General features: G+C 43.8%; 1 protein-coding gene across 1 annotated transcript in view; it reads left to right on the plus strand.

The window, feature by feature from the left end:
• Window positions 1-1,937: 1,937 nt before the first annotated feature.
• LOC126195807 (tubulin beta-1 chain-like) overlaps window positions 1,938-17,050 on the plus strand; it is a 60,027-nt gene continuing 44,914 nt past the window's right edge. The window contains exon 1 of the mRNA XM_049934443.1: window positions 1,938-1,994. Coding sequence (XP_049790400.1) covers window positions 1,938-1,994 — 57 coding nt within the window. The remainder of the gene's footprint in view (window positions 1,995-17,050) is intronic.

A 17,050-nucleotide genomic window follows, 5' to 3' on the forward strand; every position in this document is an offset into this window, starting at 1 on the left:
GATTCCCGGCGGGGTCAGGGATTTTTCCTGCCTCGAGATGACTGGGTGTTGTTGTGTCGTATTCATCATCATCACTCATCCCCATTACGGTCGGAGGAAGGCAACGGCAAACCACCTCCATTAGGACCTTGCCTAGTAAGGCGGTGCGGGTCTCCCGCATCGTTCCCCTACGCTCTGTAAAGAAGCATGGGACTTCATTTCCATTTCCATTAGCTGATGGTCGGCTGTCATAACAAGTGGCTGTATTTATTACCAAAGCTGACGTTATTCTTTAATTACTTTGACTGAAGTTACGTAATTCATAGTTACACTTTTTCTTGATAACAATAAAATTTTGCATTGTTTTACGTTGATGGTTTTTGGGATGGATTATAATCATTAATACAATATTGCTGGCAAAAATTAATTATATTCTGAAAACGATTCTTCAAATATTTACTGTTGGTAGTGAAATGATTTTACAAACGTTCAAATGGGACTTACTTTTTACAATAATCTGACAACCAGCATTGAGCAAACATACCTTCAGTATCTTGAGTTTCTCAAAAAAAAAAAAAATCAATAACATTAGTTCCTCTTATGATAATAGCTGATGTCTCTGTACATCCGTTTATAATCTCTTGTAAATCATAGCTGGTGGCTGGCAGGCACACCGCTCCTCTCAACCTCTCGCTTCAGACCTGCTACCGACTCGCTTCACATCTCGCTTACTACTGACTTCCTACGAACGCTAAAGTGCGGTCTCTGCCACCAACAATGCTTCCTGGTGCAGACAATCCATGATACCATTACAAAATGTATCAATGGGTGGTCTTTCCCGCTCTTTTCTTAAAATGTATCCATACGCGGTCTCCCCCGCCGTTTTTCAAATTATATCAATGTACGATCTCTCCCGCCAACATTACTTCGGTGCAGACATTCCCTGCTACCACAATTATTTCCAAAATGACAAATATTAAATACTCCTACTTAATCCTGTTAATAAAATATAAACATCTTTCATAAATAGACAATAGACAATAGGCAATAGAAATACACAAGTCCTCCAAGCTGACAGTAAAAGCTCTTTGAAACGATCTCAATTTAGCACATGTAGACAAGTGATCACACTACTGAATATTGCTTTGTAGATATTATGGATTTTAGTTTACATATGAGACAGTGAGGGTACCATTTCCAACTGATTTCTTCCTTTATTGCTCGTTTCATTTCTCACTCGTCGGAAATCTTTTGAATTACTTAGTGGTAACTTGTACAGATCTCTGCCTGCAGTCTCCACTTTAAAAGCGGTTGTCCAGCTTTGGAGATGTTGTTGACAATGCCTGTAGCTCTTTCCAAACTCAAGTACTAGCGATGGATGTGGCACATCAGATTTTCATTCTGTAGAAGCGCTTTCTGAGCCTTCTCGGAGATCTTATATCTGTGCAAATGCATTAGCAGTTCCTGCTGGGGAAATCATTGATAATTGCACTCCTCGGGCAGTTCTTCCGCATGCACATAGCCACTTCCTCGGTTCCTTCCCCTTCGGCGAGCTTCGTTAATGGCGGTGATTGCGGGAGCTCTTCTTTTGTTTCTCAAGGAAGTTCCAGTTGCTGGAAGTTTAATTTGGCGTGCCCCCAGGCCGGCATTCGGCTACTCCCTCGCGCCGGTCTTTGCATGCTTCCGACTCGCTAATTCGAATGATGACAGAAGGGTAGTCTCTGCCGTTCCCCTTACGCAGGTGAGAACAGCTCACTCCGCGGGACACCGACCAATGGCAGCACGCCCATTCGGCGCGCATGAGCACTGGGTCCGCGCCGTGGCGGCTTGGGTATAAACCCAGTCGAGAGCGTCCTTAAGCCTCAATCGCGTCCTGCAGTCCGGTGTCTTCCCACAAGACGAAAGACGTTGTATACTGCTTCCACTTGTTCTTGAGACGGAACCTCTGACACACGAAAATGAGGGAGATAGTACACATCCAGGCGGGCCAATGTGGAAACCAAATCGGCGCCAAGGTGAGTGCGAAACTGCAGTAGTACAGCGGCGCTGTCTCCTTTGTTCATCCTAATACATGCCACGTACTTCTACAGATAGCGTAGAGAACAGCCACCCGGTACGGACTTCATGTTGTTGCATTCAACGATACGAAACGCCGCTCCCTCTTAGCGTGTCTCGATGGCGGATGAGACCATTCCTCTACTTTAGCTTTGTTAAGCCCTCCTCCTGACGCCCCCCCCCCCCCCCCCGCCCACCATCCCATCAATGTCGTCTTCTTCATTCATTCAGCAACTTGTGAAATCTAACAACGGGATCGTACGAACTTCCGCTCACCGATCTGCTTCATAGTGACAGCCTGTGTAGGGCGCGACTTGAATATATGTATATAGCAAGAAGCAACCCCAATTGTTTTCGAGAATATCGGGTTTGATCATTTACGCTTGCTTACGTACTTCGTACGGTCGCTGGCAACTAAGGATTTTGCAGCAAAGGGAGTAAGCACTTCGCCGGCCATTGTGGTCGAGCGGTTCTAGGCGCTTCAGACCGGAACCGCGCTTCTGCTATGGTCGCATGTTCGAATCCTGCCTCGGGCATGGATGTGTGTGATGTCCTTAGATGAGTTAGGTTTAAGTAGTTCTAAGTCTAAGGGACTGATGACGTCAGATGTTAAGTCCCATTGTGGTTCGAGCCATTTGAACTATTTTTTTTAATTTTATTTATTTATTTATTTATTTTTTGTGTAAGCACTTAGTTTCGTAAGCGCGAGTTCCGTTGATCGAATCTCGCTTCGGTACTCCTCGTAATTCTGACAACAGATATTCGTGGTCCGCAGCAAAATTGTGTGATGACGGAGAACTACGTAAGAGAGTAACCCAAGAGTGTTTTACAACAGACACGTTGAAAAATCCATGCACATGCAGAGATTCGACGTTCATTACAAGTGATGTATGTCGCAATAATTATTCATTTACATGTTTCTGTGATCAATATCGTCCTCATTCGTACAGTGCTCCATATGTTACACATTTATGCAAATGGAAATGAGCGTGCCGGCCGATGTGGCCGAGCGGTTCTAGGCGCTTCAGTCCGGAACCGCGCGACCATGCCTCGGGCATGGATGTGTGTGTCCTTAGGTTAGTTAGGTTTAAGTAGTTCCAAGTTCTATGGGACTGATGACCTCAGATGTTAAGTCCCATAGTGCTCAGAGCCATTTGGACCATTTTGAAATGAGCGTTTGCCGTCATTGGCCGGGAGGCCCCTTGCGGGGCAGATACGGCCACCTTGGTGTAGGTCTTATTACATTCGACGCCACATTGGGCGACATGCGCGCCGGATGGGGCTGAAATGATGATGAAGACAACACAACACCCAGTCCCTGAGCGGAGAAAATTCCCCGACCCAGCCAGGAATCGAACCCGGGCCCGGAGGACGGCAATCCGTCACGCTGACCACTCAGCTATCGGGGCGGATACACATGTTGATGAAACAATATAGATAAAATGGCTATACTGATTTGATTGAAAGTTATTATGTATCCTTTTTTTTCAGGCTCACTGTGAAAATTTTTTTCTCTTTTTTTTTCGGGATAAAGATTATGGAAACAATAAATGAGTCATTGAATAATGAAATTGTGCGCAGTGGTAATAAGTAGGTGGGAAGAGAAAAACAAAAAACTGCATGCAGGGATGATTGGCTATGCAACTCGCACTCCTGAAACTAAACCCTTAACAAGCTCATTTGCGAGCTTCTTGAGTACTAACGACGATGCAAAATATACAGGGTGTTACAAAAAGGTACGGCCAAACTTTCAGGAAACATTCCTCACACACAAAGAAAGAAAATATGTTATGTGGACAAGTGACCGGAAACGCTTACTTTCCATGTTAGAACTCATTTTGTTACTTCTCTTCAAATCACATTTATCATGGAATGAATCCCTCCGCTAGCGAGGATACATGCATCAACCCTCTGTCGCATAGAATCCCTGATGCGCTGATGCAGCCCTGGAGAATGGCGTATTGTATCACAGCCGTCCACAATACGAACACGAAGAGTCTCTACATTTGGTATCGGGGTTGCGTAGACAAGAGCTTTCAAATGCCCCCATAAATGAAAGTCAAGAGGATTGAGGTCAGGAGAGCGTGGAGGCCATGGAATTGGTCCGTCTCTACCAATCCATCGGTCACCGAATCTGTTGTTGAGAAGCGTACGAACACTTCGACTGAAATGTGCAGGAGCTTCATCGTGCATGAACCACATGTTGTGTCGTACTTGGAATGGCAAATGTTCTAACAGCACAGGTACAGTATCCCGTATGAAATCATGGCGGTGAATCGAAGAAGTACAGTACATACTGACAAAACTAAAATGAGCTCAAACATGGAAATTAAGCGTTTCCGGACACATGTCCACATATCTTTTCTTTATTTGTGCGTGAGGAATGTTTCCTGAAAGTTTGGCCGTACCTTTTTGTAACACCCTGTATATACAAATTAGCATAAAATTTTGAAACTCGATTTTCTCGTAAAATATTGCGAGTTGCGTCCTGCCTATTTACTTGTATTGAAGTCGTAGCCGTGCTCTACACAAGCTGTGAATATGAAACAAATCGGTGACCGGTCCCTTGGTTAGCACGCTTCTCATCTACTCCCGCCGCCCTCCATGCGAAGCCATTGAAAAGCACTTTTCAGTGGCGCAAAGCATTGGCTTAAATGGCTGCCTTTTGACGTGCAGCGCCACAGCGCTTCAGTGGCGAACTATTGACGCCGCTGAGGGAATATTGCTTTCAAAAGCAGCCTTCACACGCCGCCACTTGGAGGCGCTGTTGATCAGCCAAGCAGCGTGTCGCCGCATATGAACAACAGGCATGTGATGTCAGCGCAGCAGTAGCAGTAGCAGTAGCGGCACCATCAAAGCTGCTCATAGCAACAGCTGCTGAAGTAGTCAGTGGCGGCGTTCCGCGCCGCGCCATTTGAAGGCTCTGGCGCTGCAGAGAAGCACTTCAAATGGTTCAAATGGCTCTAAGCACTTTGGGACTTATGTCTGAGGTCAGCAGTCCCCTGGAACTTATCAAGCGGAGGCCACGACGTTTGGAACGCTGATTTAATGCAAACATCGTACACTCGTAGTACTACATTAGGACAACAAAATGTGTAAAGAGTAACGGGTACTTCTTAAGCGTTATTGAGAAAATCGTAAGATAATTTCGGTTGTCAAATATATACCCGTGCGTGGCCATTTTTAACATGAAGCGCCGGCAGCCGAGTGAGATCTTGATCTCCCTATGGATGCGTTTAGAAGACTGTAACTGACAAAAATAACAAGGTAAATCTGAAATATAATATTAATAAATTAACTGTTGAATGAGAGGGTCGCCACTAGCTGAATTTAATGTCAAGGACTGATCAGTAAAGTTGCGCACCTATTATGGCATTATGACGGTGGTTCTACAGTGAGATACAATAAAAACTTCGTTACTCATGAACAAAATGTATATTTATTACTTCGAGACTACAGAAAACCTAGGAAAGTGCTCTGCTAACAAGCGGTTCTAGGCGCTTCAGTCTGAAACCGCGCGACCGCTACGTTCGCAGGTTCGAATCCTGCCTCGGGTATGGATGTGTGTGATGTCCTTTGGTTAGTTAGGTTAAAGTACTTCTAAGTTCTAGGGGACTGGTGACCTCAGATGTTAAGTCCCATAGTGCTTAGAGCCATTTGAGCTCTGCTAAAATTATTCAAATAAGTTCATATTGACTCCTGTAACGAAATATATAGTGGCAAAAACATCGAATGAGTGTTAGGTTCGTGCATAAATTCGTATTGATTTTGTTTCGTATGTTGGTATTCCGGTTGCTGTAGGTTTATTTACAGATTGCTACTTTCTTATTTATACTTCTGTTGCTATTTGAGTTTACATATTGTCATATTGTCATTTGGAGATAGTGAGTGTAGTTGTGAATGCTAGAAAATGGAGTGGCAAGTGGAGAAATCGTAACATTTCCGACGCATTCTTCGGTTTGAGGGGAGGCAGCAGATTATTCGGCCAGAAACGTTTGCGCCGTGTATCAGGATAATGCCACTGGACAGAACACGTCAAGAAAATGTTTTCCTCGTTTTAAGGAGGATCGTTTTGATATTAAACCGTTTTGCCATTAAAGACTCTCCACGTTCAGGAAGACCTTCGGGGTTTGATGGAGATCGTTTAAACACTTTCATCCACAATGATCTACGTCGCGGTACTCGAGGGCTGGAAAATGTGATGAGCTGTGATCACTGCACCATCGTGCGACATTTGCATGCAGTGGGGAAGGTTCAAAAGTCGGGCGTATGGGTACCGCACGGTGTAAGACAAAATAACAAAAATCAGCAGGTGGCCGTATGTGCATCTCTGGTTACTCGCCATTAGTTGGCTTCTGAACAACACCGACCATTTCTATCATGTATCGTAGTGTCTTTATGCTAAGATAAGGAAAAGAAAGGAATTGCTGAGCCCAAACAAAGCGGCGATCCCCGTTCTAAGACCTGCACTCGTCCACAAAAGATAATGCTAAAAATTTGGTGGAACAGTGACGGTGTGGTTTTCTCCGAGGTTTAACCATAACTGCTGACATTCACAACTGAGACGTCTTGCAGATGCAGTCCAAGAACAACGACCAGGAAGACTGCATGACATAATGCTCTCCAAGCATTAATCCCAATTTGGGGGTCCGCTGTTATGGCTAAAATGACGTGGCATGTTAATTTTAAGGGGTGGCCAGATGCCCTCCCTGTCGCACCCCGTACCCCCGGGGACGGATGCAGTGTACCCCAGCTGTCTGCACCTCGTGTAAGCCAGGGAATAGTGCGAACGTTTTCAACTGAGGCGGAACGTGGGGATCAGCCCAGTATTCACCTAGCGGGATGTGGAAAACCGCCTAAAAACAACCTCCATGTTGGCCGGCACACCGGCCCTCGTCGTTAGTCCGCCGGGCGGATTCGAACCAGGGCCGGCGAACCTATCCGAGTCCAGGAAGCAACGCGTTAGCGCTCTCGGTTACCCCACTCCACGACAAGGCCCGCCCACAATCTGCTAGTCTGACAAAAATCAGTGTAGAGTGGTTCGGTTCTGAAGTTATTCAGCACCCACCTTATTCACCTGAGCTTGCGCACACAGATTTTGAGCTCTTCCGCACTAAATCAAACAACCTTCAAGGAACTTCTTTCCGGATGAAAATGCGCTGCCAACATAGTACGACGAGTTCTTCGCCTCAAAACCAGATGCGTTCTACAATAGCGGAATCGTTGGCAGACTGTTGTAAACAGTGAATGACAATATGTTAATGCTGACTAAAGTCACTGTTATGAGTATCTGTTATGTTTACTAAACTAATGGAAAACCGCTACGAAGTTATGCTCGAGCACAATAATTTACATGCTATCAAAGACCATTAGGATACGTAAGTATTGGCTTTGTAATGTTTTTCATGGAGGAACGGTAGCACACATGGATGAGTAACTACAAGTAATGGTAGTTACTCAGCCTTGTGTGGTACCGCAGTTTCATGAAACATATTACGTAGCTGAGACGCAGCAATCATCTGTCAAGATGCAGTCAAGGGTGAAGTACTTGTCGCATTAGTTTTGGTAGCCTTATTGCTCTAAACTGCTAGATTTGGGAATGAGGAAACAGCTAATCACCATATTCCCCGCCATAAGCCAGGGCTCTTCCTCTTGTTACAAAACAATAACATTTTATTATTTTTAGCTCGAGAACTCTATAGCTGTCTTTGTTTTGCATTTTCGTACTACAGTAAATAACTTTCTGTGCTAATTATTTGTTATTTTAGGACTTGCAATTTCATGCCATGTTCCAGTAACATGGTTGCCCTCTCTCTCTCTCTTTGAAAACCTCCATCCCCTCGACTGTGGCGGGCGGGAGAAATTAATTGCCAGTCCCGCAACGGCTTTCTACAGAAAAACATTTCTGGAACGCGCTCCCTGGGGTGGGCCGGATATTGTTCCCGCCTTGCTGATCCTATAACTGGTTATGTATACCGCAAGCACATGCCGTGATCTCATTATCTTGCAAAACCCGTTCTTCACGAAGAATTATCAGTGTATCACTCTAGCGAAGTGTGCACGTAGACTCTTACTGTGTACTTAACACTAATAAGAAACCACAAGCAGACCACAATCAGTACAAGTACGTCTCAACATGAAGTTCGAATGAGCTACTCCAGTACCAAATAAGATGCTAGAGATGACTACCAACTTTAGGGTACAACGACATAATTCTCTGACACCTTAAACAAGACGAAATTTCTCTTAGTACACTCCGTTAGGTGATACAAGGGCTACGACAGCTGGCAGCACAGTCGCTATTGTTGGAGTCACAAACAATGGCGGTCGCTTTTAGGCTTGTTCTGAGCACAGACGTCACGCATTCTCCGAAAGCCAACGGGCGTTAAGTAACATTGTGAGCACTCTGCTGTTAATGCCGTAACTAATACGAGCACTAAACGTGATCGTAGCGAGTTATTTAGTGAATCTCTATTCTATTTGTTGTGAGCTGTCATCTCCGATAGTGGTTGTATGTGATAAATTCTGCAGAAGCAAGCGAGAGACAAAATTTGCAGCATATACGCTTTCTTCGAGCGAAGCACGCGCATGCGCTTACCGCAACTGTCGTTTGGAATCGTCAGTAATGCAATACGCGTTTATGCATCGACGCGTGCGAACCGTCATCGCCGGCCGGGGTGGCGGAGCGGTTGTAGGCGCTTCAGTCTACGGTCGCAGGTTCGAATCCTGCCTCGGGCATGGTTGTGTGTGATGTAATTAGGTTAGTTAGGTTTAAGTAGTTCTAAGTTCTAGGGGCCTGATGACCTCAGATGTTAAGTCCCATAGTGCTCAGAGCCATTTGAACCATTTGAACCGCCATCGTTCGTGGATGATACTATAGCATTCGCTGTGGAAACGCTGGGCGCCACCGAGTGGCGTGGCGGGGAGTGTGGTGACAGACCGGCAGCGTTCTACTGAATTTCCCGATTAAATAGTTCAAATGGCTCTGAGCACTATGGGACCCAACATCTGAGGTCAGCAGACCCCTAGAACTTAGAACTACTTAAACCTAACTAACCTAAGGACATCACACACATCCATGCCCGAGGCAGAATTCGAACCTGCGAGCGTAGCGGTGACGCGGTTCCAAACTGAAGCGCCTAGAACCGCACGGCCACACCGGCCGGCTCTCGATTAAATGTTTCCTCTCATGTACTAGCACTGTTCACCTCTTTACACAAACGCACACCAAAAGATTTTCGACACTGACAACGTACAGGAAAATGTACAAATATTACATGTACAATAACGGATAAAGACGTTAATTTTATTTTTCGTACGGGAGAACAGACCACACAGGCTTAGCTTTCTTCACTGCACCTATCCCCATCGTCTCCTAAGGAAATTACGATATTTTGTACAGAATATTATCTTACGCCTTCTTCTATGTTCGACCTTGTAATCTCTTTCCATACGTGGTTCACGACGTTCTTCCAATTTTCTGGCGTTGTTCATTTCCAGTCTCTCCGTGCCTCACACCGTGAAGATTGTATTTCGCTACGCGAAATCTGCTATTATTTTACCCTAGACAAGTTCGATCGATTTGTGATGGCACTAGTACGGTGGAAGACGTATAACTATGTGGCCGTGGTTGTCTGCTAACGTATCAATTACATAGTGCATCTTCTGTGGCTTGTGTCACTTCACTAATTCCACAAGTTACGCTTCTCGCATGTTCTGTTCAAAGCCTCCTTTATTATTTTTCAATCAAGTATCAGTTTTTCTTTCCTTGCAGTAGCCGTTGGTGCTATATTTAATTGTACAGAATGGTACGACGCGTTTTCCATTACAAAAACACTACGAGAAATAGCATTTGGTAGCAAACGAGTAACTAATTAGTCTTTAAATGTATCTGCATTCATTTCCTCGTGGTAATCGATTTCTCTTTTCTGAACCAGCATGAACACTAGTTAGTCGCCTTCCCTTACCAGATGGTACACTCATAGTTTCGTGGCGCATGTCGTCTGTCCACGTGACGGATCGTGCATGACGCACATTGAGCCATGTTTCGTCAATACATACGATGTGTGGCTGGAAAAAAACCGGACTAGTACTGGTGAAACAATAAAGCGAATGCAATAAGGCTGAAAGTCGCGTGGCCTGTCACGTGACTCTCGCTCCGCCTACTGCTCGAGTTTCATCTGCCTCCTGCACTCAGTCTGCCCGTGGCGTCTGTTTTAAGTAGTTGACGTTTTGTCTGTGCGTCGGAAAATGTTGAGTGTACAGAAAGAACAGCGTGTTAACATCAAATTTTGTTTCAAACTAGGAAAATCTGCAAGTGAAACGTTTGTAATGTTACAACAAGTGTACAGCGATGATTGTTTATCGCGAACACAAGTGTTTGAGTGGTTTAAACGATTTAAAGATGGCCGCGAAGACACCAGTGATGACACTCGCACTGGCAGACCATTGTCAGCAAAAACTGATGCAAACATTGAAAAAATCGGTAAACTTGTTCGACAAGATCGCCGTTTAACAATCAGAGCAGTGTCTCAGTTAACAGGAGTTGACAAGGAAAGTGTTAGGCAGATTCTTCATGGAAGTTTCAACATGAATAAAGTGTGTTCAAAAATGATTCCAAAGTGTCTCACAATTGAACAGAAGGAACGCCGAAGAATGATTTGTTCTGAGATCCTGGAAACATTAAAAGTGATCCCACCTTCTTACAAAATGTTATTACTTGCGATGAATCGTGGTTTTTTACTTACGATCCCGAAACTAAACGCCAATCGATGCATTGGAAAACGCCTGGTTCTCCACGACAAAAAAAAGCACGAATGTCAAAATCGAAATTCAAGGCAATGATGATTGTTTTTTTTGACATCAAAGGGATTGTGCACATTGATTGGGTACCAGAGGGACAAACAGTGAAACAGCATTACTACATTAGCGTCCTGGCTACCCTACGTGAGCGAATACGGAGAAAACGGAACGATTTGTGGCGAAAAAAGTCATGGATCCTTCACCAAGACAATGCCCCAGCTCACAGTGCGTTGTCAGTGAAGACGTTTTTGGCAAAACACAACATTCCCATCTTAGATCATCCACCCTACTCACCTGATTTGGCCCCCTGTGACTTTTTTCTTTTCCCTAAAGTCAAGTCAGCTTTGAAAGGAACTAGATTTGAGACTGTTGAAGCAGTAAAAGAAAAAGCGACGGAAGTAATGTATGGACTTACCGAAAATGATCTGCAGCATTGCTATGAACAGTGGAAAATTCGTATGGAGCGGTGTACAGACCGAGGAGGAGAGTACATTGAAGGAGATAACATGAAATTGTAAATAATTGTAAATAAATGTTTTTTCCAGCGTCAGTCCGGTTTTTTTCTAGCCGCACCTCGTATTACATTCAACGGATTCACTCCTAGCAACTCAAGCAGGAGACGACATCTTCATGCCACAATGCCTCGGCGTTCCATTAGTGCCTTTCTTCCTGAGAATTTTTTACACCGGAAACCATTTTTTTAAACATTGAAGTGACTTGTCGTTTTGCCTGTGAACAGACCACTGTCCGATAGTGACGCCATCAGCTCTGTAGGTGTCGGGTATTCCTTTCTGCTGTAGTATGTGTATATATGTTGCCTGGTATCACTATCGTCGAAGTAGTCTGTTCCAGTTACACGACACGATCTCGTCCATGACTTTCCAGGTGTCACAATAACAGAGCTTTCAGCTGAATTGGCATCCTCTTAGTAATTTATGACCCTCTCCACTGTCGCTGTACAGATGTTCAAATGGTTCAAATGACTCTGAGCACTATGGGACTTAACATCTGAAGTCACCAGGCCCATAGAACTTAGAACTACTTAAACCTAACTAACCTAAGGACATCACCCACATCCATGCCCGAGGCAGGATTCGAACCTGCGAACGTAGAGGTCGCGCGGTTCCAGACTGAAGCGCCTAGAACCGCTCGGCCACAACGGCCGGCACAGATCTTCAATGTTTCTGCCACCCTGTCAGTCATTGTACTCACTAGGGTCAGAGTCTCACCATTGCCCCTTTCACTTTCAAAGTAAACATGTAATCTTATGTAAATTGGCGTTTTTGAGATTTCAGCGTAGTTCGTATTCCATAAGACCTCTTCTCTGCACTACAGGAAGCCATTTTCCACACACACTGTAAGAAACTCACAGAATTAGTGGACTGCACACGTTCACACGCAAATTTGGATGAAGCACGCGGAACCGCTGACTGAAAGTAGGGGTCGCCTAGCACTAACAAGGGGAGGCCGCCAATTGTGAAATTCAGATTCGATTCATACTGCGCATAATAAAAGCTCATGGCCAGAGGTGTAATGTGGCAAAGCACCAAGATGCAGTTCTCAGCCGTTGTCGAGAAAATCGACAGTTAAAAGAAACCGTTACGGTTAAATGCTCTCTACGATTAATAATGTTCTACAGCGTCGTGGCGCAGCGGTAAGCGCTCGGGTTCGTAATCCGAAGGACGCCGGATCGAATCTCGCGCCCTGCAACCTTCTTTTTTTGGTATTTGCTTTTTGTAATTCCTATATATATATATATATATATATATATATATATATATATATATATATATATATATATATAATACGGTTAAATGCTCTCTACGATTAATAATGTTCTACAGCGTCGTGGCGCAGCAGTAAGCGCTCGGGTTCGTAATCCGAAGGACGCCGGATCGAATCTCGCGCCCTGCAACCTTTTTTTTTGGTATTTGTTTTTTGTAATTCAAATATATATTTCCCGGCAATCAGTATATATATATATATATATATATATATATATATATATATATATATAATTCCCGGCAATCAGTTGCAACAATTATGCATATAATAAGTTGTTGAAAGTCGTTTCTCGTGGAAAAACTGGCGACTTCGAACATCATTACGTTTTCCGCAAACAAAGTTGTATTTCACAAATGTTATTAATTGTCTTCATAATGTTAACCACGTATAGTTAACGGAAGACGTAGAAACGATATTCCGAAACGAATACGTATAGCGTAAGTCAAACGTTCGAATTAGAACAGAGACCCCACGAACACAAATTTGCTGTGGCAGGTATGAAATATAAACTCCGTTACTCGCTCGTTACACTTGAAAGACAGATGTTGAATGGGCCGAAACGAGCAGCCGCATAACAGCGTAGTTCCCTGCTAACTTTATATATATATATATATATATATATATATATATATATATATATATATTTAATTACAAAAAACTAATAAAAAGATTGCATGGCGCGAGATTTGATCCGGCGTCCTTCGGATTACGAACCCGAGCGCTTACCGCTGCGCCACGACGCTGTAGAACATTATTAATCGTAGAGAGTACTTCACGGCAACGGTTTCTTTTAACTGTCGATTTTCTCGACAACGGCTGAGAAGTGCATCTTGGTGCTTTGCCACATTACACCTCTGGCCATGAGATTTTATTATGCGCAGTATGAATCGAATCTGAATTTCACAATTGGCGGCCTCCCCTTGTAAGGCAACACCGGGCTGCCGGCCGGAGTGGCCGAGCGCTTCAGTCTGGAACCGCGCGACCGCTACGGTCGCAGGTTCGAATCCTGCCTCGGGCATGGATGTGTGTGATGTCCTTAGGTTAGTTAGGTTTAAGTAGTTCTAAGTTCTAGGGGACTGATGACCTCAGATGTTAAGTCCCATAGCGCTCAGAAACATTTGAACCCAACACCGGGCCGTTGGCGCGGTAACGTAAACAAAATCTCATGATTCGCGTCTTCGACGAGCAAAGCAAGAGCGCCAAGGCCACTTCAACTGGCATAGTTCTTCTCTCGCTGGACGGAGAATAGCATACATAGGCAGTTATCTTCTCGAAAAAAGAACAGGTATCTTTATCTAGTGTTACGCCCCTGTTGTTCAATCTGTACATCGAAGAAGCAAATATGGAAATAAAATAAAAGTACAGTAGTGGAATTAAAATTCAAAGTGAAAGGACATCAGTGTTTCGATTCGATGATGACATGGCATCGTGAGTGAACGTGAAGAATAATTACATGATCTGCTTAATGGAATGAAAAGTCTAATAAGTACAGAGTATGGATTGAAAGAATTCGAAGAAAGATGAACGTAATGAGAAGTAGCAGAAATGAGAGCACCGAGAAACTTAACATCAGGATTGGCATTCATGGCCAAGAGAAGGCTATTAGTACCAAACATAGGCCTTAATTTGAGGAAGAAATTTTCTAGAATGTATTTTTGGGGCACAGCATTGTGTGGTAGTGAAACTTGAACTGTGGGAAAACCGGAACAGGAGAGAGTCGAACCATTTGGGATGTGGTGTTACAGACGAGTGTTGAAAATCAGATGGACTGGTAAGATAAGGCATGAGAAGGCTCTGCGCAGAATCGGAAAGAAAAGGAATATGTGGAAAAGACTCACAAAGAGAAGGGACAGGATGATAGGACATCTTTTAAGACATCAGGGAATGACTTCCATGGTACTAGAGGGAGCTGTAGAGGATAAAAACTGTAGAAGAAGACAGAGATTGGAATACATCCAGCAAATAACTGATGACGTAGGTAGCAAGTGCTACTCTGAGATGAAGAGGTTGCCACAGGAGAGGATTTCGCGGCGGGCCACGTCAAACCAGTTAGAAGACGGATGACTAAAAAAAAAAAAAATTATCTCACCATGAAGAATTGCCCAAAATGTTTGTCAACAGGTATCTTGTCATTGCCACCATAAATGTTCCCTAAATGGTATCCACATTCAGTCTTCAAAACCAGCTCTACTATTACCAGTGTGTACATGTACCCATTGCTCCTAGGAAAAGTCTCTTACAAGTCCAAAGCCATTGCCACTAAATATCTAATACATTTCGAAATTATTTTGTAGATTGGGGGTGTAGCAGACATTGTCCAGACTTTAGTTCTTTGACATGCCATACTGGAGCAAACGGTTCAAATGGCTCTGAGCACTATAGGACTTAATATCTGATGTCTTCAGTCCCCTAGAACATAGAACTACTTAAACCTAACTAACCTAAGGACACAACACACATCCATGCCCGAGACAGGATTGGAACCTGCGACCGTAGCAGTAGCGCGGTTCCGGACTGAAGCGCCTAGAACCGCTCGGCGACCACGGCCGGCCATACTGGAGCACAAATACGTCCTTGTTCACCTCACCATATTTTAAAATGACAGTTTTTCTGAAAGTGTACCAAGCATTTATTTGCTCCAAAATGAGCTTATCTGATCTGAACATAACAGGTAAGTTTGTTTACAATTACATTATGCACGCATATCTTCCATCGCCCTTGCCCATGATTATGCCTATGAAATAGGGTTTCATTCCACATCAAATACAATTGTCTTAGGCAGTTACAGCCTCTAACTTTGGATCGGTCGAATATGTTTTACCGCACAGAATCTTGTCTCTTCCTCCACGAAGTTGTCAGATGAGATTCCACAAGAAATTTTCGTAAGGAACACTCCATCTATGTACAGTAGCCTTACTTTATACCCATAGTACTGTAAGTGCAGTACCCCTTCTTCCACAACCAGTAGCTTTGATGGGGAATCCGCAATCACATTCTCCGTGTCTTGAAGATGGTGAACTGAAACAGCGAACTTCTGGAAGGTCATTACCCATCACATTAGGTGTCCATGAGTGCGTTTGGCTTTCATCAAGAATTCAGCGCCTTATGATCATTCTGTAACTGTAGGTGTGCGACCTAGAAAGAAAAACTGGAACTTTTGAAACTCCGGACTTCAAGATCAGGTGGAGAATAATTCCTCTAGCTCTTATTGAGCATCTGAATCTCGAATGCTGTTATCTTGTGTTCCCATCCATTTGCGTGTTTTTCTACATCATACAGTAGAGCAACGTTTCCGCAACAGAAACGGTCAGTCGCAAGATCAAATGGTGGTGTAAGATTAGGATGAGCTAAAAGTCTTGCATTTACCAACTATTCCCTGAACCTGTCTACCTCATATTCGCATTGCTTCCATCATTTCCGAGATATATTCTTCCTTGTAACCGCTTAAATCAGTATTGCCTTGGATGATTCTTCCTATAGAATTCTACCAATTTATAATATTAGGTGCCAAGATCATTTGATATGAAATAGTTCATTTCATGACCAGCTTCGACAGCAACTAGCTGCAATCGTCAAATTCTCAGATCTGCTACAAATACAATCACGCATCAGTCTTGTCAACATACTGGGAAGTGGCATACGATATGTCTTAGTGAAGGAAGGTAGCTTGGGTTTCACTTTAAACTCTTATTCTAACTGTGTAATTTCATCCAGATGCAGCATAAACACATGGTAGTAGTGGTACAGCTACTGGCTTTACTATTTTCTTTGCGCCTGGAGTGGTATCTCCATTAGTTCCACGATATCTGCTTCCATTTCCTGGCCTGATTCATTTATGATACTGCTTTGAATCACTGCCTCTTCTGCTACCAATTCTGCTCTTGCATTTTCTATTAACGAGTACTGTTTTTCGTATGTTGCACACACGTTTAGTACTTCGGAATTCATTGCACTGTCGGACAACACTCTCTCTCCCTCTCTTTTAGTGCCAGTTTCACCTGTTTCCCATCAGATATAGCCTTGCATAGCTACTTCTCTACATCTATTTGCAGTTGTGCGCTTCTTAGCCAGTCTCACCGCAGTAGAATTGGTATGCGTACCTGCGGAAAAACAATCATGTTGTGTCTGAACACGCTGTTTCCCATCGTAAACTCCAGCCAGAAGGTAACGTCGAAGGTTTACTTCTCTTTCCGAACACACCTGTAATTCTGACACCTGGTAGTATTAACGTCGGTAGCTGACCCTTTTCTACCACAGATTTCTAAACAAGTTCTGAGAAAGCGAACACATCCCTCCCTGAATCCAGAACAGCAAGTATTTCTCTATCTTGAACCACAATTGGCACCACTGGTTGTAGCTTCTCTGTTGCTTCCGTCTCGTTTTCCGACAACAGGACTTCAAACATCTCTTTGTGATAACTCAGCATTTG

Source organism: Schistocerca nitens, chromosome 7 (genome assembly GCF_023898315.1).
Source record: "Schistocerca nitens isolate TAMUIC-IGC-003100 chromosome 7, iqSchNite1.1, whole genome shotgun sequence".
Classification (NCBI taxonomy): Eukaryota; Metazoa; Arthropoda; class Insecta; order Orthoptera; family Acrididae; genus Schistocerca; species Schistocerca nitens.